General features: G+C 33.9%; 3 protein-coding genes across 3 annotated transcripts in view; 2 read left to right on the forward strand and 1 right to left on the reverse strand.

Annotated features, from left to right (window-relative positions):
* LOC115243593 (exportin-5) overlaps positions 1-4875 on the forward strand; it is an 8418-nt gene extending 3543 nt beyond the window's left edge. The window contains 6 exon segments of the mRNA XM_029820719.1: positions 1-19; positions 148-402; positions 535-658; positions 756-1089; positions 1247-1616; positions 1791-4875. The exon segment at positions 1-19 is cut by the window's left edge and continues 17 nt beyond it. Coding sequence (XP_029676579.1) covers positions 1-19; positions 148-402; positions 535-658; positions 756-1089; positions 1247-1616; positions 1791-1949 — 1261 coding nt within the window. The 3' untranslated portion in view covers positions 1950-4875.
* Positions 4847-15683, reverse strand: LOC115243591 (adenylate cyclase type 9). Its single transcript, XM_029820718.1, has 8 exons — positions 14426-15683; positions 13204-13493; positions 11725-13106; positions 11376-11630; positions 10854-11302; positions 10617-10772; positions 10322-10521; positions 4847-10249 (listed from the first exon to the last, which is right to left on the reverse strand). The coding sequence occupies exons 2-8, from the start codon at positions 13482-13484 to the stop codon at positions 8527-8529; spliced, it is 4446 nt and encodes a 1481-aa protein (XP_029676578.1). The 5' UTR covers positions 13485-13493; positions 14426-15683; the 3' UTR covers positions 4847-8526.
* A 747-nt stretch (positions 15684-16430) lies between these two features.
* Positions 16431-25025, forward strand: part of LOC115243594 (kinectin-like) — an 18883-nt gene continuing 10288 nt past the window's right edge. Inside the window, exons 1-11 of the mRNA XM_029820720.1 lie at positions 16431-16578; positions 16815-16978; positions 19224-19406; positions 19871-20195; positions 21287-22062; positions 22149-22820; positions 23426-23532; positions 23701-23869; positions 24200-24286; positions 24597-24812; positions 24943-24975. Of these exons, the coding sequence (XP_029676580.1) occupies positions 16431-16578; positions 16815-16978; positions 19224-19406; positions 19871-20195; positions 21287-22062; positions 22149-22820; positions 23426-23532; positions 23701-23869; positions 24200-24286; positions 24597-24812; positions 24943-24975 (2880 nt within the window). The remainder of the gene's footprint in view (positions 16579-16814; positions 16979-19223; positions 19407-19870; positions 20196-21286; positions 22063-22148; positions 22821-23425; positions 23533-23700; positions 23870-24199; positions 24287-24596; positions 24813-24942; positions 24976-25025) is intronic.

Consider the following 25025-nt stretch of genomic DNA (forward strand, 5'->3'; position numbering starts at 1 on the left):
TCTTTCCCTTCTTTCGGAGGTAATATTATTTCTCTTAATGTTATATTAAAATATTCAAAGTTTTTTTGCTTTGAATATGTTTTATTTTACTGATTATTAATTCGTTCATATTAAACGGACTTGAATATACAATTATTTTTATCTTAGGGTTACAAAAATGCTTATGGACTTTTGGAGTCGGAAAAAGCGAATCTATTGGGTGTAAATGTGACCAATGACAATACTAGTGAGACGGATCAGACCTCGAGCACTTCCCTGGTCCGAATGCAATCATTTCTCAGCACAATTCACGATCAGTGCTACCATATGCTAGGCAGCGGCTGTCATATGATCGGCCGAGATTTCTATCAATTGCCCGGGTTTGCACCAGCGTTGCTCAATTCAGTTTTCTCGAACATGGAGGTAATCAAATAAAATGGAGGTAATCTAATAAAATGCTATTTTGATTTCATCGATAATCCTTTAATTTTCATCAATTTTATATTATATGCATTCTCTCTTAAACAGAAATAAAAAAAATATCTAATTCTCCAGGTGATTCCAGACTACAGACTACGGCCGATTATACGTGTGTTTATGAAGCCATTCATATATTCGTGTCCACCAGCTTTTTATGAAAGCGTACTAGTACCTGTATTGGCTCATGTATCTACACATAGTGAGTATGATTATCAGTTAATTTTTATTTAATTTTTTTATGTTTTCTATCATGTCAAACAAATTTAAATGATCCATACCATGCGGTTTTGTTACAGTGTGCCAAAGATTAAGCGCAAAGTGGCAGTACATTGCGCATCTCTACGAATCCGGTGGTTTGGACGAGAACACCGACACACAAGAAGTCATTGATGACATGCTCAACAGGAATCTGACCAGAGACTTCGTGGACGTGTTAAAAGTGGCTCTAGTCGGTGGAGCTGCTAGCGACGCTGCGCCTCCAGACAGCATGGATCAGGACAGTGGGGGAATGGCAGTGGATCCACCTCTTTCGCGGGGGAACAGCATTGTCGCCGAAGTCGTCAGCGAATTGGGGGCTTTCGTTCTGCGTCATCCGTCTACCTGTCACAGCGTCGTCCTATGTGTATTAGGGTAATATGATATAGAATTATACGATGTCCGTTGTAAGGCAGTAATACTGTATGAATTTCACTATAAAGTTATGAGATAAATAAAATTTATTTTTTTATTAATTTTTATATGTTTCTCTAGAGCATTTTCTATCCATATTATGTCTTGTTATTTCTAGGGCGCTTGCGTGGAACGATTCAAACGCGAGTCTCAAGGCGACGATGTTGACTGGACCCGTAGTACGAACACTAGCAGCCGATGGTAGTCTTACTCCTTCCATGGCAGCGCACATCATGGTCGCCGTTCTCCAAGGCTTACAACTGCATGGTCAGCACGAGGCCAATCAAGGTTCCCTTATTACCCTTGGCGCACAAGTCTATGAATGCCTTAGACCTAAGTTTCCAAATATCATCGAAGTAATGCAGCAGATCCCAGGAGTCAATCCTGCCGACTTGCAACGATTCGATGAAAAAATGGCGGTGGTCAGCACAAAGGGCAACAAGGTTGAAAAGGGAAAGAAGGATCTCTTCAAGAAAATTACAAATCAGGTATACAATTGCAATATCCAAGATAAACATAGCTAATGCTTTATTAAACTTGATGTCTATGTTTAAAATCTTGTTAAAACAAAAATTTGCAAAATCAAATGCATGATTCACGATTCTTTTATTGTATCATACATTTAAAATAATAATGGCCGGGTTTTGATACGTCTTTTACAGCTTATTGGCAGAAGTGTAGGTCAATTGTTTCGCAAGGAAGTTAAAATAGACAATTTACCGCGAATAGAAGTATTCGGCAAATCTCAAGTGCGCGTGGACGACATATCGAAGAACGCCACTGATACGGGAATAGCAGCATTGTTCGCTGGGCCTACGTAGCAGACAATTTTAGCGAATCATATTTTACATAGCTGGTTTAACTCAATAAACAATTATAAATTATTGTAAAAAGATTTTTTCAGAGATGGCTATACAGTGGCGCAAAAGAAAAAGATATTCGAGCCCTAAAATCTGCTGAACTAGCGTATTTTTTTCTGGCAAAGAATACGAGTTTTCGACAATCTGCAGATGTGGCGAACTATTGATATTTAAAGCACGATTAAATATCGCCTCGGATTGATATATGCATTTTTGCATATTTAAAAATTGCAAATTTCAGAAATTGTTTTTTACTTATACTTGTTTCAAAATGTTTTGAAAAATGTCGGTTATGATGGAAATAAAAAAATGATATATATGACTGGCGCACAAATTTTAATAAATATTGTAATCATTTAAAAAAAATCGAGGTGATATTTCAAGAATCTAAGGGCATTTCGTGCTCTCAATCACTATCTGCTTGAAATAAAATCTCGGATATATCAAATATGAATTATAAACACATTTGATGAACACGTCATCACTCAGATAAATATTTATGATGACTGACTGTCAGATGGATTTCTTTTTCTGTTCATTTTGAAATCGATCATCAATTTCAAACTGCTAAAGATTCGGTGATACAAGTACAGATAATTTTTTATGTTCTGTAGTTATTCTTATTTATTCTAATTAATTTCAAACAAACGTGTGTGAGCAAGAATACGTCCGATCTCATTCGTGTTCATCATATTCGAAATTGCGAACGTTCTCATCATTCAACATTCAATCTTCTAAGAATATAAATTTATCGATACGCGTTATCATTATTTTAACATACATTTCGATCACATCATTGTTAAAAAACAATTTCCGAGATATTTATATACATCACATAATGCCTTTTGTGGCATATGTACAGGACATAAGAGTTGGGATGGACTGTGGAAGGATTGTACAATAAGACAGCAAATTATTGTGATAAGGAACTAGCGAGCAAAAAGTTAACAATGTATGCAAAACGAGCAATTTAAAAATCGTAAAGTTAAGTTGCTTTCTATAAACGAAAGAAAAAGAGAAGTGGCACGTTCCAAGCTATGACTGATTAGTGGAAAACCGAATATTGTAGTATATAATTCATTCTCTTTTTCTTTTCTTTGCTTCTTTTTAAACTATATCTCCAAAGTCCATAATATCTATAGCACATTAGGTTTGTTCTTTTTAGCTTTATGAGAGTTTTCTCTTTTTTATTTTTCTTAAAGTACAAATTTGCAGAAAGTACAGCTAAAATGAGCAAATCTATTGTATTATATTATGTTATAAGGATTTCGAAGTAAAGTTTATTACATCGGTGTCATATTTATACATATAAGTATATACATATTGTACAATAAAATCTTGTAGTGATTAATCTTATATAGCGGAATAGAAGAGAATGAACTATAATCACTCATCTACATACTTATATATATTTGTTTCAAATGTTCATATTATATAATTCGTTGATTTTTTCAAAGGTATGGATCGATGCCGGAAATGTACCTATATGTGCAACAAAAAGTCGATCAACGTCTTCCTTACAACCGAGTTTTCTCGCGAAATAATTGAAACTGGTACAGTTTACGAGAATCAAATTTATATGGTACTACATTTACATATGAATCGAAACGGCAGTTTTGATCAAGAAGATTTACACGCGAGAACATACGAAGAAACATTTGTATATTATGATTAAAATCTTAATGTAAAAATAGAAAAAAAACTTCAAAAATAAAGCCAAACGTAAAAAAAATGCTTGAGTAAATTACGGTTGACTGAAAAATATCTTCAACAATTCGTCATCAGGTCGAAAACCATCATCTACCATAAAGTTCTTTCCAAAACTTGTGAAAAGAATTAAAGTCAAAAAACCAGTTTAAAAAAATGAACAATTGTAAAAAAATTTTATATATGATTTTTATAAATCATTAATAGCCCAGTGGTAAGAGCCCGGTAAGTGAAAGACTCGGATTTAATTCCAGATTCAGCGACTTCGCTCCGATTTTTCTAGTCTACTCCTTGCTATACTCTTATTTTTTGAGTTTGTTCCTCAAGCCTTATCTTTACGTTTGGTCTTAATATAAAAATGCAGTAAACTTGCAAATGACGAGATTAATGCATCAAAAAGAATAAGCAACTGATTAAACGTGGAACTTAATTGCAAACTTGCAAAAATCGTTACAACAAGAATTCAAATGGTTTAGAATCTTAAATATGTTTTGTTAAGGCGGTGTAAGAAGAGGTTCTCACACCGACACACATACAAACACACATGAATTGCTACCAATTCTACTACAGTATTACATTACAATATCACATATCAAAAATGTTTTAATCGAAAATTCTTTTATTATCTCATTTCTCGTTTGTCTTCTGATTTGACTAGGACATTATATATTTTGCGCGTAAAATGGAATTTTTTAAACATTATATTTGATTTCTGTCTCGCATGCTTTATCTATTTTATCTCTATCAGGAACAACGACCTGTTATAATTTGTAATTTAAATTCGTAAGTTTTGCATTATATACTATTTTCTCAAGCATTCCACTGCGCTTTTAGTAATCACATGTACGATTTATAAATTGTATGAGAGTAAAAGTAGCTATCAGAGTTAATTTACAATTAACAAAAAAAGAATCCATCGCTCGTAATGTATAAGATGATTTCTTACAAAAGCATTTACCTTTTTTATCAATGGAACATTGCTGACAAAAATATAGTACAAGTGTTTCTTTTTCGTTGCATTCTTTCATGAGACGAATCATTACTATTTGTATAACGGAAACACCTGATACACATGTGTACATCGAAAGTGTATCGCACATTGCCACAATTTCTCATAACGTGTCATATATACAGTGTTTTATATATATACATTTTTTTTTTTTTTTTTTTTTTTAGAATAGTGCATGCCATTACGTTAATAATATACGTGAATATCGACAAAGTGTACGCAATGGCACAAAAAAATTAATTACAATAATTATCCGGGAACCATTCTTCCGGAGTATTACAAAAATCTGCTTATCTTACAAACAACCATTTTCGATTACTTTATTGATTTGCTAAATTATAGATCAATGAGTTTGTAACAGCACTATTTTTACAATGACAATCCTTTCTTTATTATCGATAATATGACCTATTGGACTACATCACATTTGTATACTTATGTATTTAACTGATCGTTACATGTAACGAAATTATCAAGATTATTATCCAAATGTTTTCATAACGTTTGTTAATATATGTATGTGTGCATACAGAGTATCCTATAAATAAGGTACAGACCGGTACTATCTTATCTTAAAAATAAGCATCTTTTTCCTTTGGCAAGATTTTTGGAAATGCATTGTTTTCGATATCTCGATCAAGAGTGCAATACAGTGCATTTGCTATTTCTTGATTCTTTCCGTAAAAATTTTGGGATATGATTTTATTATAATAATACATTACATATAGATATTAATGTTCATTTTGTTAACATCAGCCAAAAAGCGCATTTTGCTATAAGAGAGTTCTCTCTTATATATACGAAAGAATGTCTCTCTTTCTTCTCTCTCTCTCTCTCTCATATAAAATAAAAATTTTTCATTATAATAATTTAAATATATTAGACTTAATTATAACAAAATTGCCAAAATCTTTACACGAAGAATCAAGAAATAGCAAATGCACTGTATTGCCATATTAAAAAATAAGATTTTGACAAAGTAGTACCGATTTGTACTCTATCTATATGGGACATCCTATATATATATATAAACAATGTGCGATAATTACTTTGTTTATATACATATATATGTGTGTGTGTGTGTGTGTGTGTGTGTAAAAACAAATCATTGCGCTTTGTTATAATATTAATGTTCCGACGTAACATTATTGATTTATGCCAGGCCAGAAGGAAGCGGAAATCCGCTTATTTTCAAGACCTTGCTCGTTTTTGTACATCAACTATAGCGAAATCAGCTATAGTATCTTGTATATATTATATTGTAATAAAGAAATTACATTGACAATAATGACATGTTTGTTATTAATATACGCTTGGCGTCTCTGTCTCGTTGTCCGCAAGACATGTGTATGTTGATAAATATACACACACACATCCAATTTACATAATATATTTTATTTGATATCTCTCACACACGCGTGTGTAATATATGTTTTCCTTTCAAAATCGGCGAATATAATATACATATATTTATATATTATCATTATAAATCATGATATTCGCGGATACGTTTTGACTAATGAGCTGTTATCTCTCTTTCATTATATATTCGATATATAACGCAAAAACTTATAATTGACTCTCTCTTATAATCTTCGTACGAAATATTTCACCTTCGTACGTAATGTTCCACGATACGACAAATCGAAGCGATACATTGCACAGTTTATTCTGTACAGCACCACAACTCTTCTTCGATTTCACCGAAAAGAGAATCCTATACTTTACACAGAAGCTATAAATATTTTACAGCATATTCACAGAAATTGGGATCTCTTGATATCCTTTCTTTATTATACATGACATTACTTTCACGTGAAACAATATTTCATTAAGTTAAACACTGCTTAAAATTACAACCACATTACGTGCAGGATATACAATGCCGATTGTGATCCAGACACAAATTTATCGCATTATACTTGTATCGTATATACCGCATATAACAAACACAAAGCGCCTAGTTTCCTTTTTGTCAGTATAGTCCAGATAAATTCTCAAAATTTGTACACATATATGGAGTACATAACAATATATGCATAAATACTCTTTCTTACAGCATAAAACCATCGAACGCTTATCGTTAAGATTTACAAAAAAATGCAGTAGAATATTCTTTGGAATCCAATAGCAGGTTCGTGTCTAGATGTAACGACAGAGACGTTTATACGGCTTATAATGGCGACAAGAAGCACTTTGTTATGAGCTTATTACTTGCGGCCAGCTGCTCGCGAGCTTTGTTTGGAATGTGTATAATGCAATTTATTCAATGCACGTATGCATTGTACAACGGACTCTAAACGAAATCTACGCTTTTATATATGCACGCGTTCTGGCTTAAATCGTTACTTCCCTATCTTTGGTCTTTGGTAAAATTATTCTTCATCATTTGTTATCGCTAAGACCCTAAAATTTCATTTCATTCATCTCTCCTTATCTCTTCTATGTAGATTAATTTTCAAACGACGCTTGTATATAACAATTTGTCTTTCTTCCATCACATATGTGCCGTGTTACAATATAAGACAGGAAGACAAGACTGTGTAAATTTATTTTTTTACTTTTTAAACTTTATCTTATAACGGGGTATTTTCTCGAGTTTCGTTGACTTTTGTCGCGCGGGACGCACTTCGCTGTTACTCTTAGAATATTGAGAATATAATAGAAACGTAACACTTTTTTTATCAATTTATCAAAGTTACATCGTAAAAACATTTCATTATCACCGTTCATTCGATTGAAAAAAATTACACATTTTCGAGACTCGATTTATAGGAAACAGATATAGATCAGATACATCACAAATATACACATATATATTCGCGCAAGAATCACATTCGTAGCATCTACACCCATACACAAATATAATTACTACCATTCCGATGCTCAATAACGTAAAACGCTCCTAAAAAAAGATTCCTCCGCCCCTTCTCTCATCCAGTTTTGTACTTGAGACAAAGGCAGATCTCAGATAATCTCCCAGGATATACATATATATCTCTTCCCATTATACATATATAATATATATATTGTTCGATATTTACAAAAATACAATAATAACATCTCTCATTAATAAATATCTTTCGTTAGCTGAGTTTGAGCAGTCAACGGATAAGGCGAGTATGTTTTTTTTTTCAGTAGGGCACATATACGACTATTGTTCGAACAATGTATACATATGTGTATATATACGCATATATATATACACATCTTTCTTTCCACTTTTCCTTTTTAAATCTGTTTCGTTACACGTCTCTCTGATCATTATTTCAGCATAAATCGGTTATTAATAATGGCTCTGTCCATCATTAATATCTTTCACAATTTAAAAAAAATATATAATAAAAAAATTTGAGTTTTCGTATAGTGTACGAATTGAATAAAATTGCATTAATAATTTTTCCACTTCTTATTTTCAAATATTTTATTAAACATTTATGCAAATTATACTTTACATCTATGCTACATATTATCATGAAAGAATAAATAGAAAGAAAAAAATCTTTAATATTTGGACAAGAAAATCCAGATATTATCAATAGAGAAATATTTTTTATAGTGTAACCAATGCATAAAATTTGAAAGAAATAATTGAAAATAAAAATCGGAAAAATTAATGCAATCTAATTCACACAATACAGTTCATATGCTCTCCGAAAAACAAGCACAGTAAAATATTAAGCTATAAAAAATGTTCAGATACTAAAAATAGCCAGATCCTATTCTAAATGCTATGATCGTTCAGGCCACGAACAGTTTCGGATCCTCTTGATATATCATAGCTATACAGAATATCGGCACGGAGCTTTTAAGCGTTGGTCGTCAACCAGCATTCTTCTTCTTTCCCAACAGCAAAAACACATCCATATTGTCCTTGCCCTTGACGTACACCTGTCCGCGCGGCTCGAACTCATATCGCTCCGACAAAGCATCTAGACAATTGCCGGCCATCTGTATCCTACCGGCGACCCCGGTAGAATCCATTCGTGACGCAATGTTGACCGCGTCGCCCCAGATATCGTAATACAATTTAGTAGCGCCGATGACGCCGGCTGTGACATCGCCGTAATTGTAACCGACTCGTAAAACCAGCTTGAAGCCCAACAGATCCCGATTGAAATCGTATATCACTTTGTGCATCGCTACAGCAAAGTCGAGCAACTGGAATAGATGCGTGTACTCGTGCTCGCTTTGCTGCCTCACCTGCGGATTCAGACCACTCGCAGCCATGAATGTGCTGCCGATTGTCTTGATCTTTTCGACATTCGCGTACTCCAGTTTCTCCAGCAGCTCGTCGAAATCGCCTATAAGCTCATTGAGCACACGCAGATATTCCTTACCGCCCAGATACGACTCGTCGTATAGCTCGTTGAAATTGACAATACTGGCGAAGATGATGCCCACGGATTTGTGATTCTGCGAATACTTGGCGGTTGTCTTCAGCTGATCAGCCACATATTTCGGTATAATATTATGCAACAACCAATCGGCCTGATTCTTCATTGATTGCACGCGCGTCTTATCGCGCGCTGCAACCGCGTTACCGTGGAAACACAGTCTATAACTGATCTCAAATTCACGATTCAAAAACCAGACCAATAGCAACAACAGCACCATATCTAGATATATTTCTGAATTGTATAATCTTTCGTTATACCCAGTGTAAGCTTCTCTTCGAATCGTAGTAAACGTTTCTTGTCGCCCTGTATGTTTCGCGATCGACATTCTTGTCGCAGCGGTCGAGACGACAAAATCTCTTGTTGCGTTCGGAAGACTTCCCGAACTATTTAAATCGCTCCGTTCATTCGCGAGCGATTTGAAAAAATTTGGATACAATGCCGCCAATTGCGCCGACTGCGAGCTGTTACCAAGATCGCTACGACTATTAATACTACTGAGATTCTCCTGCTGATATGGGGATATGTGACTTACCACAAGACAGATGAATAGTACGCCGGTGAGGGTAACCAATAGATTCTTCATCCAACAGTTGAGCTGCGTGAAATTGCAGAAATGGACTAGCCCGACGAAGATTAGATAGCTGTAGTAATATTCAAAGTTGCTCAGACTCCGAAAGCTGTTACACGTGAAATTAAGCAAGATGGAGATGATCGGTAAACCGACCAGAACTGCGCCGCACGCGTGCCACGGATACCATCGGGAAAAGAATCTAAAGATACTCTGCGTGAACGTCGTATGAGCGATGTGTGGATAGAAAAGTTGCCGAATGCAGAGTAACACCGCGATCACTTGAACAGCGGTGGTGAGCACAGAGAATACCATGTAATAAATCGTCGGTTCGCAGAGAAGGAAAAGCGAGATTGTGATTGCCGTGTAGACCAGGGCGGATATCAAGATGTCGAAGTATGTGTTGAATCTCGAGGTAGCCAAGGTAGGAGGATTATCGCCAATACCCTCGCTGGCTTTGTGCGCATTTTCTCGGTATTCTCTCTCCATTTCCTCGTTCTTGAAAAAGAGAGTAACGCTCGAGAGCGGCGGTTTGACGAAGTATGAGCGCTGAGAGCTCACATTGTCCTGTACGCATCTTTAAAGTAAAAGATAAAAGCTTAAAAAAAATTCAATATTTTTAAAACGTACTGAAAAATGATTTACTCACCTAATTAATTGAAGATCGGATTGCTTGCGTAATTTATGAAAACACGCACCGAATGTATCAGTTACCATCGGGGGGAACGGATAAGGGGGCACTGATGATGAAGGTTCATGAGTGGAGTTTAACGTTGAACTAGAGGTATAATAACCACTGACCCTGTGTCCTAATAAATCACCCTGGGCCATTCCGTTCAATAGGAACAACTGCAAATCCATAAAAAAATGTCTCATAAAGCAATTTATCTTATCTAGTGATTAAAAATATACCAAAAGATGATACAAGGTTTACAAAAACATACCTGTTGTTGTATACTACTTCGCCTGCTATTACTCTTGATACCGGAATCTTTCCTACTGCAAATGGAAGAAGCATGACTAATCGGCTCTTGACCAGATAATAAAGGACTAGAAGGTACAGGATTTGGATCCATTTCAACGCCATTACCCAGAAGGATCTACAGTAAGAACCGACCATAAGCGCTAACCACAGTCATAAAGTATGCGATAATCAGAAAAAGATAAAAAGCGCCACTAACTCGTCTAAATCCATTGCATTCCTCATATGTCTGCATATCGAGTTTTGTTTGTCCTATAACGATATTTCTTCCCTCTTCTATCTCCAAAGGTATCATTTCCTCGGTTGTTCGTTGTCTCTGTAGATATTTCCATGGCTTACTCCGCACTTTCTTTTTGCCATAACTGGCGGTGGATGTTGGACTTTTGTTCGAATCCTCTTTTTCATCCATAGTATCACCATCGTTTTCAGAATCCAAAATACTAGGCAAAGAATTAGCCTTCATCCTGTAACAGCTCGCGTTGGTGACCATATGAAGATAGTGATGGCGCGGTTTGGCTTGATTGTTGCACGATGCCAAACGATTCCGCGATTGCATCAACGGCGAGATACTCTTGGGTGACGTGACATTTGTAATAAATTGATTCATAAAATCTGATTTACGGGCTCTAATAAAATAAGTTTTAACACCTGGAATGATAAAAAATGTGCACATGTACATAACAAAAAATTCAGAATTTTTTTTGTACATTATTTTACTTACCATTGACTAGTTCTCCATTTTCCGTGATGTATTGGTCTCCCAAAAATCTCAAAGTATTTTCACTCAGATGCACACGGCCAGGCTTTCCCGTGCTCTCCAGCTTGTTTGCCAAAGTCACGTCATTCGACCAGACGTCGAATTTAAATCTCTTAGTACCCACAATTCCGCAGAGTACGGTGCCTGTGTGCACACCCACTCTCATGTTTACGCCTTCCCGTCTCTCGATGTCAAATTGTTTAATAGCTTCGATCATGGCTGTTAGTAAAATAAATAATGTACAATATTAGTTTCACGATTGAGATTTTCTGAGTATTATAGTATCTGGTACAATGATGTTGCTTGCACGTACCTAGCCCCATTTCTATGCAGCACTTGGCGTGATCGGATCGCGGTTCAGGACATCCGCTAACGCAATAGTAGCAATCCCCTAACGTAGAGATCTTCTCGCATCCGTGATGCTCGCAAAGATCGTCGAAACGTTCGAACAAATCGTTGAGTATGCCCACGAGTTCCTCCGCGGTTTTGTTGGAGCTCATTCTGGTGAATCCAACGATATCAGCGAACAGGATACTCACGTCTTCCATAGAATGCATATTGAACGGACGAAACAACGAACGGATGTCCGTGTTATTGGATGGTATCGAGCCTTTCTTCAGAGAATCCTCTCGCTCTCTCTCGCGCTCGCTCTCCTCCATAAGCCAGTCCGCAACTTTCGGTGGCATTACTGAATGTATCATCTTTTCTTTCAGTTGTTTTTCTACTTCCAATTGTCGACGGACCAGCAGAGATTGACCGACCTTCATAAACGTACCGCGCATTCTTACAAAGGTCATTATCAAGATATGCATGCCTATCAAATGAATACAAATCTGCATCAAGATCCTTATCGCGAGATTCGTGGAAAAATCGATATCACTGGCATCGAGCATGTTATCGCTAGTATAATTATCTATAGGAGATGCTTTTACAGTTGAGCTAATAGTGGATCTAATCATGGATGGGATGCTGGAATTTAATCTCGTCAAGATATTCGAGTCAATTATAGCACTGTACAATCGTTGAGCTATCGGTTCTCGTTCTAGAAATCCGGTTCCCATATTTTGTATCGTATCTTTATCTTCATGTAGCATCGTCGATATCGCTTCTGTACTGCTAATTGTTGTAGTAAGTTCACTAATATTACGTATCACATTCTGTAGACCAGCAACAAGTAGAGGATCCTTTAGGGATGAGTGCGTAAGTACCAATGTTTTCTCCGCCGTCGTATTATTCAGTCCTGAGGAATTATTTCGTATAATCCGTTCGCTGTGTTGCATATCCTTCGAGCCATACAAATAGGCAGTCAAGATTTCAAACATTAATGAGTAAAGCGTGGCTATCCCCACGCAGGCGTAGAGTGGCATCGGCAGCACCGTATAAATTATCAATAGAATTTCTGAGCACAGAGCAAAATGTCCGACCAGCGTTAGTCCGTCCACGTGTGGCGGCACCATGGCAAGGAAGAACAAGGATAGGAAACAGAGCGTGGACGCGACCCCCAGAGAAGTCGTCAGTACATAAGATCTGTAGTAATCCGTATATGTTAAATAAAGTACGGCCGATACCATGGCAGCAACGATACTGAAAAGACCCGCTATCGCCGCCCATGTCGATGTTTCGTTCTCTATTCCGATTATCACAAAGTACATCAGCCACGATAAAGATACCAGCAGGATATATGTGAGAGCATATCTGCAAGAAATAATAAATAATCAAAACAATCTTTTAATTGTAATCAAAATACAGATTACTTTGATCACATGTATATATAACATATCATAATACAAACCGAAATCTTAATCTAATTTGAGGAAAGGCACTTCTCTTAAACTGTTCCTCAAGGATTTCCGAATCAAATCTGGGATTCCACCACGATCTTGGTGCTGCACGTTCGAACGGTACGGGTAGACTGATACCGCAGCATCCCAAGCCCTGACTACTATGCGCCAAGTACGTCTGTATATATGGCGCCAGAGATATGTGAATCTCGTCCTCGGCATCTTCGCTATCGTCCTTTGCTCTGGTAAAGCTGACGGATGAGCCACGTTTCCGATTCAAGTGAGGAGACATATTGATGATCTAATAATATTGAAAAAGAAGTAATGATATTGATCAGGAATATAGAAAGAATATTTAGGAAATATTTAATGATATTAAAAAGTAATATATATAATCTGAGAAAAATATATATATTGCTGATAAGATTGACAAAATTATCATCGCTTGTTCGTATATATTATAAAAATGATTCCATGATATAGAGTATAATGAAAAATTAAAATTATTTTTTATATGTATATTCTTATTAGATAAATATATATTTTTCTTCTCATACATATATTTTATACATATAAAATTTGCATCTCTTTTTTATTCTACAAATTAAAAAGAAATATATGAACTATATATATATAATTTATACACATACATACATATTGTACATATATAAGACAATTACTCTATTGATTGTCATCTGTAAATATCATGCAGCTTAAACTATTGACATATGTATTGCTATCCTGTTGCAACAATAATAAGCAGCAGCTGCTAATAGTACTGTGTGAAATACATTTAACAAACGCTATCACTAAAGACCTTTATAATGCACATCTTTTGCTCTGGTTCCTTTGTGTTACATTATTACAATAATAAATATAATACTAAATATATAGTCATATAAACATACACACAGAATATTTAAATAATGAAGAAAAATACATTTTATATTTATTTTAGAATATCAATCTTCTTTTATCAAAATGATTTCAACAGAATGGAGCATTTTCTTTATTTTGTAAAAAAGATTTCTTTACACATATTAACGACAACATAATTACAGATATTTCATACAAATTATTTTTCGCAAATTTTCTCATTTTATGTATATACACCATTATAGGCGCGATGTATAAATTGTCAACTTCAATGTCAACTCATTAATTATTATTTGACGATGCAAATCAGACGTGAGATTTAAGAATAATGATTCTACAGAGATTCATGAGACTCACCACAAGTTGATTCGCTTCAATCAAAGGCGAGAACGCCGGAAAATTTGAGAAATCATCCTCCTTAATGACATCGGAGGTATTTGCGAGAATCAGCTAATGTCACAGAGCGCCATTTTTTTCGCGGGTCTCCTTCGAGCGACCGTCGCAGAGATGCGAGGAGACCTCGATGAAGTCAACGCCGAGGCACACGGACGGCGCGATGGATAAATTGTCACGGGTGTAAAAATATTACGCGTTTCCGTCGAAACTGTTAAAACATTCTCCGCTACGACGTTCCGCAGCCATTTTGAATCCATCAACTGTTCCCTTAGGCCGGGTCTACAATAAGTATAATAAAAGCCTTTAGCCTTCTGCTCTAATAATAAGCCCTAAAATATTACATAATTTTCGGCCAGAAATATTTCCCGCTCTAATCTCTAAGTTTTAAGCGTGCTAGCCAAATCCCAGCTTTTAAAGCTTACGACTTAAAACTTTTGACCGATATAATTCTAAAAGCTAAAGGCTTACTACATCTATTGAGATATATTGTAGACCCGGCCTTAATTCTCATTGCGTAACTGATACGGGCTTTATGCTGACCAATCACAGCTATTCCTCTAAAGAATGGAGTGACTGTGATTGGTCGGCCGTTATACTAGCGGAAGTAAAAGTAACTGCACTTTTGCATCAATGAAAGTTGGCCACCGTGTATATGATCTTTGATAATCTTGCCGACGTTGGCCAACGTCGCGACGCGTGTTCGGTGACACGCATGCAAATGCGTAACATCGACATTTTAAGGCGGGTATGCATCGTGGATGAATACAGAACATGACGGCTACGGCATTCGCCGAATTAAATTAAATCGATTCGTCATCGTTGCAGCTCATACGGAATCGCGTCGAAAAAAAATCCGGACCGTCGCGGGTCGCGGATCGCGGACAGTTGCGGATGAGCGCCGTCATCTCCTTGCATACGTGGCAGAGGCCGCTCGCCAATCAGAAGAGCCGCCGGCCGATAGGCGTGGCTTGCGGCGCCTAGTACAGCTCGCTCTACGTCCGGCTCCGGTCGCCATAGCGCTACGAGGAATCGTGTTGTGCGCGTGTAATTCTCGTTCCGTCGTGCTCGCTCGCTCGCTCGCTCGCTCACTCGTTTCGCGATTAGCCGCAGCGAGAAAGTCGTAGCACGCATTGTTCCTGCCGAGGACCGTGTCCATCCACGGAAGTGTCGTCCACCGTGTAGCACCGTGTCCTGGAATCTACGGAAATAAACAGCCTCGGTAAGTGGTCGTCGGGATGAACACGGCGTGCCGGTCGCCGTAACACCGTTAAACGTGTTGACGCGACGATTCGCCGGTATCTCGCGATTATGCCGCCGATCAGGTCTCGATGATGTGTCGATGACCCGCGCGCTCTGTCATCCATATGTCATCGTCTTGCTCCGAAATTTCACACGAGCCGTTCTATCGCATCTCTGACTTATCTCGCTCGTTCGCTTGCATACGTATACGTATCGACAATGTTCCATAGTTATGCTATTGGGACGTGTCTCAAGGACAGATTCACCAGCGTACGATCCGCGACCGATTTTTGTTTTACTCCTTATTGTTAGCGAGAATTTCGTGGAATATTATTGACCATTTGCACTCGTTTTTGTTTTTTCTCAAAGTATGTGTATTCTTCACTCATACACAGTTAATTGTTTCTTTATTCTTCTGTTACTTATAATTGTTGAGCAAAGGACATTTTTTTCTTACAAATATCAGTAATGTATTATCTTGATGATTTATACGGAATCTTTAAACGATGTATCAGTAGATCTAAAGGACAAACATTTATGTAAATATATTTAGATTGAGTAATACTATATAATATATATAGAAAGATAAGAAAATATTGTGAAAGTAAGAAAGTTCTCTATTATAGTTAATACATATAACACAACTAATGCCTAATAATCTAATTACTTTATATAAAATAGTGATGCATAAGATGTAATTAATGTCTCGTAGATAAGACAGTCAAAAATGGATATCCAGACAGGACTCGTGTATATTGGTGTTGTTGTTATCTCAGCTGTAGTTATCGCCTGTATATCAATGTATGCTATGAGGGAAAAATCTTATGAAGAAGCAATTGCCGAACAGAGAAAGCTTCCTGATGATCTATTGTCAAGTATGTCAATTAATTTGTATGCTCTTATCTGTAAAATCAAATTTTCAGTTTGATGAAGCCATTTTAATGCATATAAAATAATTTAGTTACAGAGAATAAAAATTATTAAAGAGTTATATAGATAGAAATAAATAAAAATTATTATAAATAAAATATTTAAATTAAATAAAATATTAAATGCTGTAAAAAAAATATTGTTTTATATTTTTAAAAATAATTCATTATTATATTTTTAGGTAAGAAGGATAGAAATAAAGAAAAGAAACATAAGAATAAGGCAGGGAAGAAAGCAAAAGAGAAGAAAGAGGAGAAAGATGACAAGGATGATAAGGATGAAAGGACAGAACATGTACAATTTGAAGAGACTCCCCAAATACTGCCTCCTGAACCACCAGTACAAGTGAGCTTGCAATTTATTAATTTATTGTTGTTACTCATTAAAGAGACTATAATCAATCCATAAGAATTGAACAAAATTAATGGTATGGATTGTTTCTCGTTCAATAATATCCTAAGAAAGATTGCTAGTACAATTCTATTTTAATTATTAGAGAAAATGTACATATGTGTACATACTATGTCTATTTACTTAATATTTTTATATTGTTTGTACTACACTTACATATATAGGAATACTATAATTGCATTTTCCCCTCTTGCACCAGATCAAAAAAAAAAAAGGTGTACTATAATTATGACTATTTCTTCATATAAAAGATGTATATAAAGCTGATATATTCAAGATTTGAATGCTACATATTTCATGCATGAAATACAATAACCTAGGTGACACATAATGTGACATATCATTACCATTGAAAAGAGATTTAAAAGCAGGGCTGCAGGTCATATATTTTTATTCCATAGTCATGTAATCTATAAGATATACATCTCTATATAAAATTTTTGTAATTGTTACTATTCCACATTTAATTTTAACATTTGACATTTACATTATTTCCAAATTTCAGATAAAAATTAAAAATAATAATTTTTGATATGGGCTATACATGTATATAACAGATAAAATAATTATTAAAAAAAAAAACACTTTTTATATTATTGTATCATATTCATGCATATTGTATATAAGAAAATCTGAATAAATCTCAATATATATTAATTATGTACAATGTGCATGAATATGATACAATAATATGAAAATTTGCATATTTCTTATACATTATATGCATTATATAATAATGGGCATTGAATAACTTATAGCATATCAAGAGACAGATAGTGTCTCGTCAAGTATATGTGACACAACATGGTAAAGTGTATTCTATCATAATATATAAATGGATTCACTCACATTAAATTCTGCACCGACACATAAAAACAAATAATTTGTTTATACTTACAGAATAATTTTGTCATATTATATTATGTCATATTGTTGTCGTGTATATATAATATGAATCAATATTAATAAGAAACTCATGTTTCGAGCATGTGGCTTGACATTTGAAATTTCCAAATTATATAAGTTTTATTTCATTATTCCATTATTTTTTTCTAAAGAAAAGTGCGATTTAATAAAGCCAATTAAAGAACCACATTCATTATATTACCATATTTTGCATATGTCACTTTTTTATTGCTACTTTCAATTGTTAATTTTTTAAAAATAATTTACAATAATTTTTGTTTTATAAAATAGAGATCTTTTTAAAAGATATTATTTTTATCTTTTATAAATGTTCTTTTTTAAATAAAAAACCAAGTTCATTGCTTTTTTCAACACTAACAAATTTTATATTCAAATAGGAAATTATTGTTTGTCAAATTGTGTATGAAATATTATTAGATTTTATAAATAGAAATATACTATCATTTGGAAAAAATTTAATTCGTATAATTTTTCTATAGTATGTTATATATTAAGAATATGATTTTGATGGGATCTTCAGGCTGCTATTTGATTATTTCTTACGCATGTCCCATTGATAAATAACTCAGAAAGTTCAAGATTATTCTCTAAAAATAACTTCATCACACATGCAACAGCATTCCAATGATATTGCTTCACTCTCTATCTCTCTCTTTTTTCTCTTCCTCGACCACCTTATCACCTAGATTACAAGAGTCAGACATGACAAGTCTCTCTTTACTAAGTGAGAAAATTGGACACTTTTGCCATAGAATTTTAGCCAACTTTAATTATATGCAAATATTTTATGGAATCTTTACAATTATATATATAATGTGTTTACATTATAATTGTACAAACTTTTAGTTCTATAAAGATAATCTTGAAAAATCATTGAAACAGTGATATGATGGAAATCATAAATTTCAGGTTTATGTGCTCAACAAGAGGACAAAATAAACATGAGGTGAAAAACGGCTTAATAAATCGTTAGCAAAATAATTTATAATCAATGAATTATTATATTAATTTTTAATATACATTTATCAACATTTTGAAATAACTTAAAAAGTAATTATTTATAAATTACGTTTTATACTATATTATGTAAAACATATAATACTATGATATAATATGGTTGAGTTATGTATGTATGCCCATTATTACATAATACAACATGGAATTTTATTTACGAGCATGCTGCTTGATATTTCTTAACGCATTGCTTTCTTGATCAAAATAATATGAGAACGTACCTGCATTAAACTCTTAGGAGAGTAACAAAGGCAATAAGAAGAAAGGAAAACTTGAAAAGATAAAACCAATCCTCGTAAATAAAGACGAGCCATTGGCCATTGTGACTGAATTGAATCCCTTGCAACCTGCCTTGGCAGAGGCTAATCATTTTGACCTCATTCATCCAAAGGATGACCTTGAACTTGTACGGAATCAGAGTGTGAGTGATTATCATTTGCACAATTTCTTGCACAATGTATATTTTTCTATATCTTGCATTTTTGCTTTACTTTATAATTGAATGGATATCAGTATAATATTGGGTTGCTGAAAGAAAAGCAAAGCTAACTATTTTGTAAAACATTACTTTGCAAAACATTAAAATTGTTTATAAGATTGTTATCATATTTCCCACATTGTGTGTACGTGTATGTGTGTATGTATGTTTAAATGTTTTCTAACAGAAAGCATATTGATTTATGAAACATTAACAATTATGCTGGAGCTGTTAATAAATATTTTAGATCAACAATGTGTTCTTCATATTGCTATAGAATATTGCTTATAACTGGATATTAATATATTATATGTGTTCCATCTTTTTTTCTTGAGTTTTTTATTATTTAGTTATTTTGCAGGAATAATATAATATTATAATAACAATATATATGTTATACAACACAGAGAGAGAATCTTCAGCAGATTACTCAAACGGAAACAGTAGAGAAAACTAATAAATCACCAAAGGATACACCAACCAAATCGAAGAAAAATAACAAGGATACTATAAAGAAAAAAGATGAAAATATTAAAGATGAGAAGCAGGATTCTAATGCTCATACTAATCTGTTTTGTACTAATAAAGAAGCTATAAAAGAAATAAAGGAGCAGCAGAAAGAGACACCAGTTAAGGAAGTAAGGGAAGTTGTTAGAGAAGTTGTAGTCCAGCAGTTATCAAACAAGGAGCCAAAAAAGACGAAAAGAAAGAATGACATCTTATCTCAGATTGGTAAGTCATATTGTTTGTAAAAAGATATTATTATTTATGCTTTATTTTTATATATTTTATTATTTCTTATGATTGTTTTTCTTAGATATTGCTTTTATATTATTTAAGATTTCTGTTATTTTTAATTCATGCTTATTTCTACGGTCGCACCTGCTTAGATCAATAATCCATTTCAATAGTAAATGACAATAGTAAGAACTGACATATAGTAAGAAGATGATCTAAATCTGTGTGTGTGTTTCTTATAGAGAGCAAATCAATATCTAACCTGATGTTACATTCTATAGTCTGCTATTTAATTGATTGGAAATACGACTTTACTTCCTCTACCTGTATCATAAAACTTGCTCTTTCTTTTATAGCTTATATTATTTGATAGTAGTATTCACATATACATATTCCTGTATTTCATATGTTTTTGATATGTGTACCATATATTCGTATCTAACAAATATAACGATTTATATTATGTTTTATATAAAAAAAGCTGGTTATGAAATCGCGGTTACTTAACATGAAAGTTGCTCTCGTGAATTTTCTAAATAAATTATTTTACACTAAAAAAAATATAAATTAAAATCCGATAAAGCTCGTGTAAAGTATGCGAAGAATCTGCTCAAAGCAAAGCCAAGCAAATTCCTTTGAAGTGCTTTGGAATGTGGTTGAGGTAGGATCACTTCCCTTTCCACATTCATACACAGGTCAACGTCCGTGCGCTTAATACCGGGTAGTGCTATAATACGAACAGTAACATAAATCTTTGATATATTTCGAAAACAGTAATTGTGTAACCATTGAAAAACTTTTCTAAAGTATCTGCAAATATGTATATAAAAATTATATTTTTATATTTAAAAATTACATATAACACACGTGTGTGAAACATTTTTCTATAAAACTTATATTTTACAATTTTTTGAATATAACTTTTAATGTGACTCATACATACACATATCTATAAATTTATATTCTCGATGTAAAATAATATATACATATAGCTTTTATAGTAAATTATGAATATGTAATGAAAAATTCAATATTATTATTACTAATGTTGAAATAACGTTGAAAAACTTTTTTTTTCTTTCTAGATGGGGATGCTGTCAATGTTGAATTATTGATGCTATGTATTCAAAAGGCTGAGCTAAGTCGATCTGAAATACAAATCCTCACCAATCAACTCTTGAATAAGCAGCAGGACAACCCGTTAGAGCATTCCGAATGGACGGAAGGTCGCGCCGACCCTGTCATCAAGCTGAAAAAGCAATTGGCAGAGAAGGAAAAAGCATTGGCTGACGAACATGAAGCGAGCGTGGCTTTCCAGAATAAGTTGAAGGAATTGCGAGCTGAATTTAATTCGGAGAGATCTAGGCTTTTAGCGAACATCAAGCAGCTGGAAGATACGTTGAACGCCAAAAATACAGAGAATCAGACCTTGCATATCCGAATGCAACATATCTTTGAAAGCCATGCCGCAGAGAAGCAAGGTTTCAACAGACAGATTGAGCAGCTGCAGACCAAAGTGGACGAAGATGCTGCTATTATTCATAAATTACAAGAGGATCAAGGACAAACTCAGGGTCACTTGCAGCAGGAACTGATGACACAGCGTAAGCAAATGGATGTGCAGTTTGCTCAAATGCGCGAGAATGAAAATGCGTTGAAGACTCAATTGACCCAGAAACACGTGGACATACAGGAATTGCAAAATGAGCTGCAAGCGACTTGTGAGAGCAGTACTGCAGAGATAGAGATGTTACGTCAACAATTAGGTATAATGCAAGGTCAATTGATGCACTCGGAAGGACAATTGCAACACTTTAAGGAAACAAGCGATCGGCTACAGGACGTTGCCAGGCAACTTGAGGTGAGAATCGCGATTCATAATTGAGTTTTAACAAACACTTATAAATTATTTTCTATATTAGCATTGAGGCTTTTTTTATAATTTAGGAATCCCATCGTGCAAACGCAGACTTGGATCATAGATTGAAAAGCGCGCATCGGCATGAGCAGGAATTACAAAAGCAAGCAAATTCGTTGCAGGCCGAGCTGAATAACGCGAAAAGTGAAGCTAATGAAGCGCCTACCTTAAAAATTGAACTTAGCAAGGCTCAAACTGAATTGATAAAATTAAAGTCAGAGTTATCGGTTTCATTGAACGAGGCCAAATCAGAAGCGGCTGAAATAACAGCCTTGAAAACCATGTTGAATAACAAGGAGGACGAACTGAAAAAATCTCAGGACAAACTCAACGCCGTACTGAACAATCTGCAACAATCCAATGTGCAAGTCACGCATATGGAATCCAAATTGAATTCTATGCAAAAGGAGATGGAAGTGATAAAGATCGATTTTGAAAAAACGGAACGTAATTTGAAGGAGGCGAAGAACGACGCGAACAAGTATCAAAAAGAGATGCAAAGAGCACAAGAGATATTAGCAGGTGTACAAGCCGAATTGATTAATGCTCATGCTCAAATCAAGGAAACCAATGGAACCGCGAGCGAATTGAAAGTTTTACAAACTGAAGTCAATAAACTACAGAACAGCGAGAAAAAGGTAGCAGATGCGCAGTTTCGAATTATGACATTACAAGAAGAAAATGATAGACTGCGGGTTGAGGTATTATTTATTTATCTATCTTTTAGTCTTTAAATATTTTTTATGTATATTTTTATAAATACACTGATATATTTTATATAAAACGTTTTATATATATGTGTTTTATATATATTTTATATGTGCAGTGTATGCATAACACGTATATAGAGCAAGTAAAACTGAAGAGAAAAGTCCATTACCATTTTGTGATTTTCGCAATAATTATTGAGAACTAAATTAAAAAAGATCGGCCAATGCGTGTGAGTATTAGTGCGCAATGAGAAAGGACAACCCATTTGATGTGTGGTTGTTAGGACATAAGAATCCCGCATTATGTACTGCTTGTATGTAACCATTGTCATTTGTAGAGTGTCCCTCCCAAAACTTCGTAATTTTTGGGATACCTCTTTTTGCTGCGCGCTTATACACGCGCGAATTAATCGATCTTTTTTAATTATTTTCTCAATAATTATTACAAAAATTGCAAAATGATAAAGGACTTTTCTCCTCGATTTCACCTGCTCTACCTGCACACGATGGGTGATGCAATTGACTCTGGACACCCTGTATATATAAATAACCAAATTATAAAGATATTAATTATATGCCATGATGTATATGTGCAGCTTGCAGATATCATAGAGAAACAGAAGGAGCTTCAACAACAGCATGAGCAAGAAAAAATTCTTAAAAATATTTTAGCTGTTACCACCGAACCTCCACATGTTAATTCGTATGTATATGTAAATTTTTTATTTAACTCAATGTGTATTTTCTTGATACTATATATATATATTAACGCAGATTATATTAACAAAAAATATTTCCATTGCATCTTACATGATTATATTTTATTCAATTTAACTGATCTATATAAAACATTTATTTTCTAAATATTCAGAGAGGAGAAATCTTTACTGGACTCTTTGAAAACTGAGTTAACGCACAAGAAGGAAGAGCTCAATAAAATGAATGAACGGATACACTTATTAGAAAATGATGCAGACAAACACCAAAGTTCTATTAGCCAACTAAAAAAAGAGTTGGAGATCCAAATATCTAAAAATAACGTAAGTTCTTTGTTTATTGAATGAAATTGAATTAAAATATTTTCTTATATTGCTGTTTGATAGATTTTATGTTAAATTATATATTCTCTGTATGTATACTTTTAGTTTGAATTTAATTGCAATTTCCACATAAAACACACACACTAATACATGTTTATTGCTTGCATCACTTTGTCAAATTCTTTCCTCATAAAAATCGACATGTTTTTATTTTTTATCATATTGTTTTTGAAAATTAATATTATATAATCGTATTATTTACAAAAATTATGATTTGTTATAATAGCACAAAAAATGTATTCATGTCTTTTTCTTAATCTTCTGTCGCAGAAATTACGCACAAAGAACTGGACAGTGATAGAAGCTCTTTCTGCTGCTGAGTCGCGTGCCAAATCCAATGATGAAAAGAGAATTGTAGTAAGTCTTTGCTATAATATGAATTATATCAATTAATAATATTATACTTAAATATTATATAAACTTATAACTACTACAGTAGTATTGTACCTACCATATATCATGGTACATTTAAGAAATTTAATTATATTTTTATCATTTTTCCTGAATCATTTCAACTGAATAGTAAATACTAACCAATGTAAATATTTTTTAATTATTGATGGTGGAAGAAAGTCAATCGAAAATTTATTTCTGGATAATAAATAATATTTCTTAGATAAATTTTTCTCTTGTATAATATTACTTGTGTTTTTCTTGATTTAATCAGGAAACAACACAAAAAGTCAAAGAAGAACAAGAAGAAATAACTAAGGCTCTTCTACAGAGGATATTTCCAGAAATTAAAGTGTCTGAGAAAACACATGAGCAATGGCTGGAAGCTTTCGAAGATAAAGTAGGCGCTATTCTGAATGAGTTAAAACAGAAAAACACAGATCAAGCAAAACCAGATTTGGAACGACAGAATAAAAATCTACAAAATATGGTTTCACATTATCAACAGATTATTGGTGAAACGGTGAGTTCTTCTTTAACGAATATTACTTTAAAAAAAATTATATATATATACACAGATCACAGATTTGGAACGACAGAATAAAAATCTACAAAATATGGTTTCACATTATCAACAGATTATTGGTGAAACGGTGAGTTCTTGAGTTCTTCATATTACTTTAAAAAAAATTATATATATATA

This window comes from Formica exsecta, unplaced genomic scaffold (genome assembly GCF_003651465.1).
Source record: "Formica exsecta isolate Colony F162 unplaced genomic scaffold, ASM365146v1 scaffold72, whole genome shotgun sequence".
Taxonomy (NCBI): domain Eukaryota; kingdom Metazoa; phylum Arthropoda; class Insecta; order Hymenoptera; family Formicidae; genus Formica; species Formica exsecta.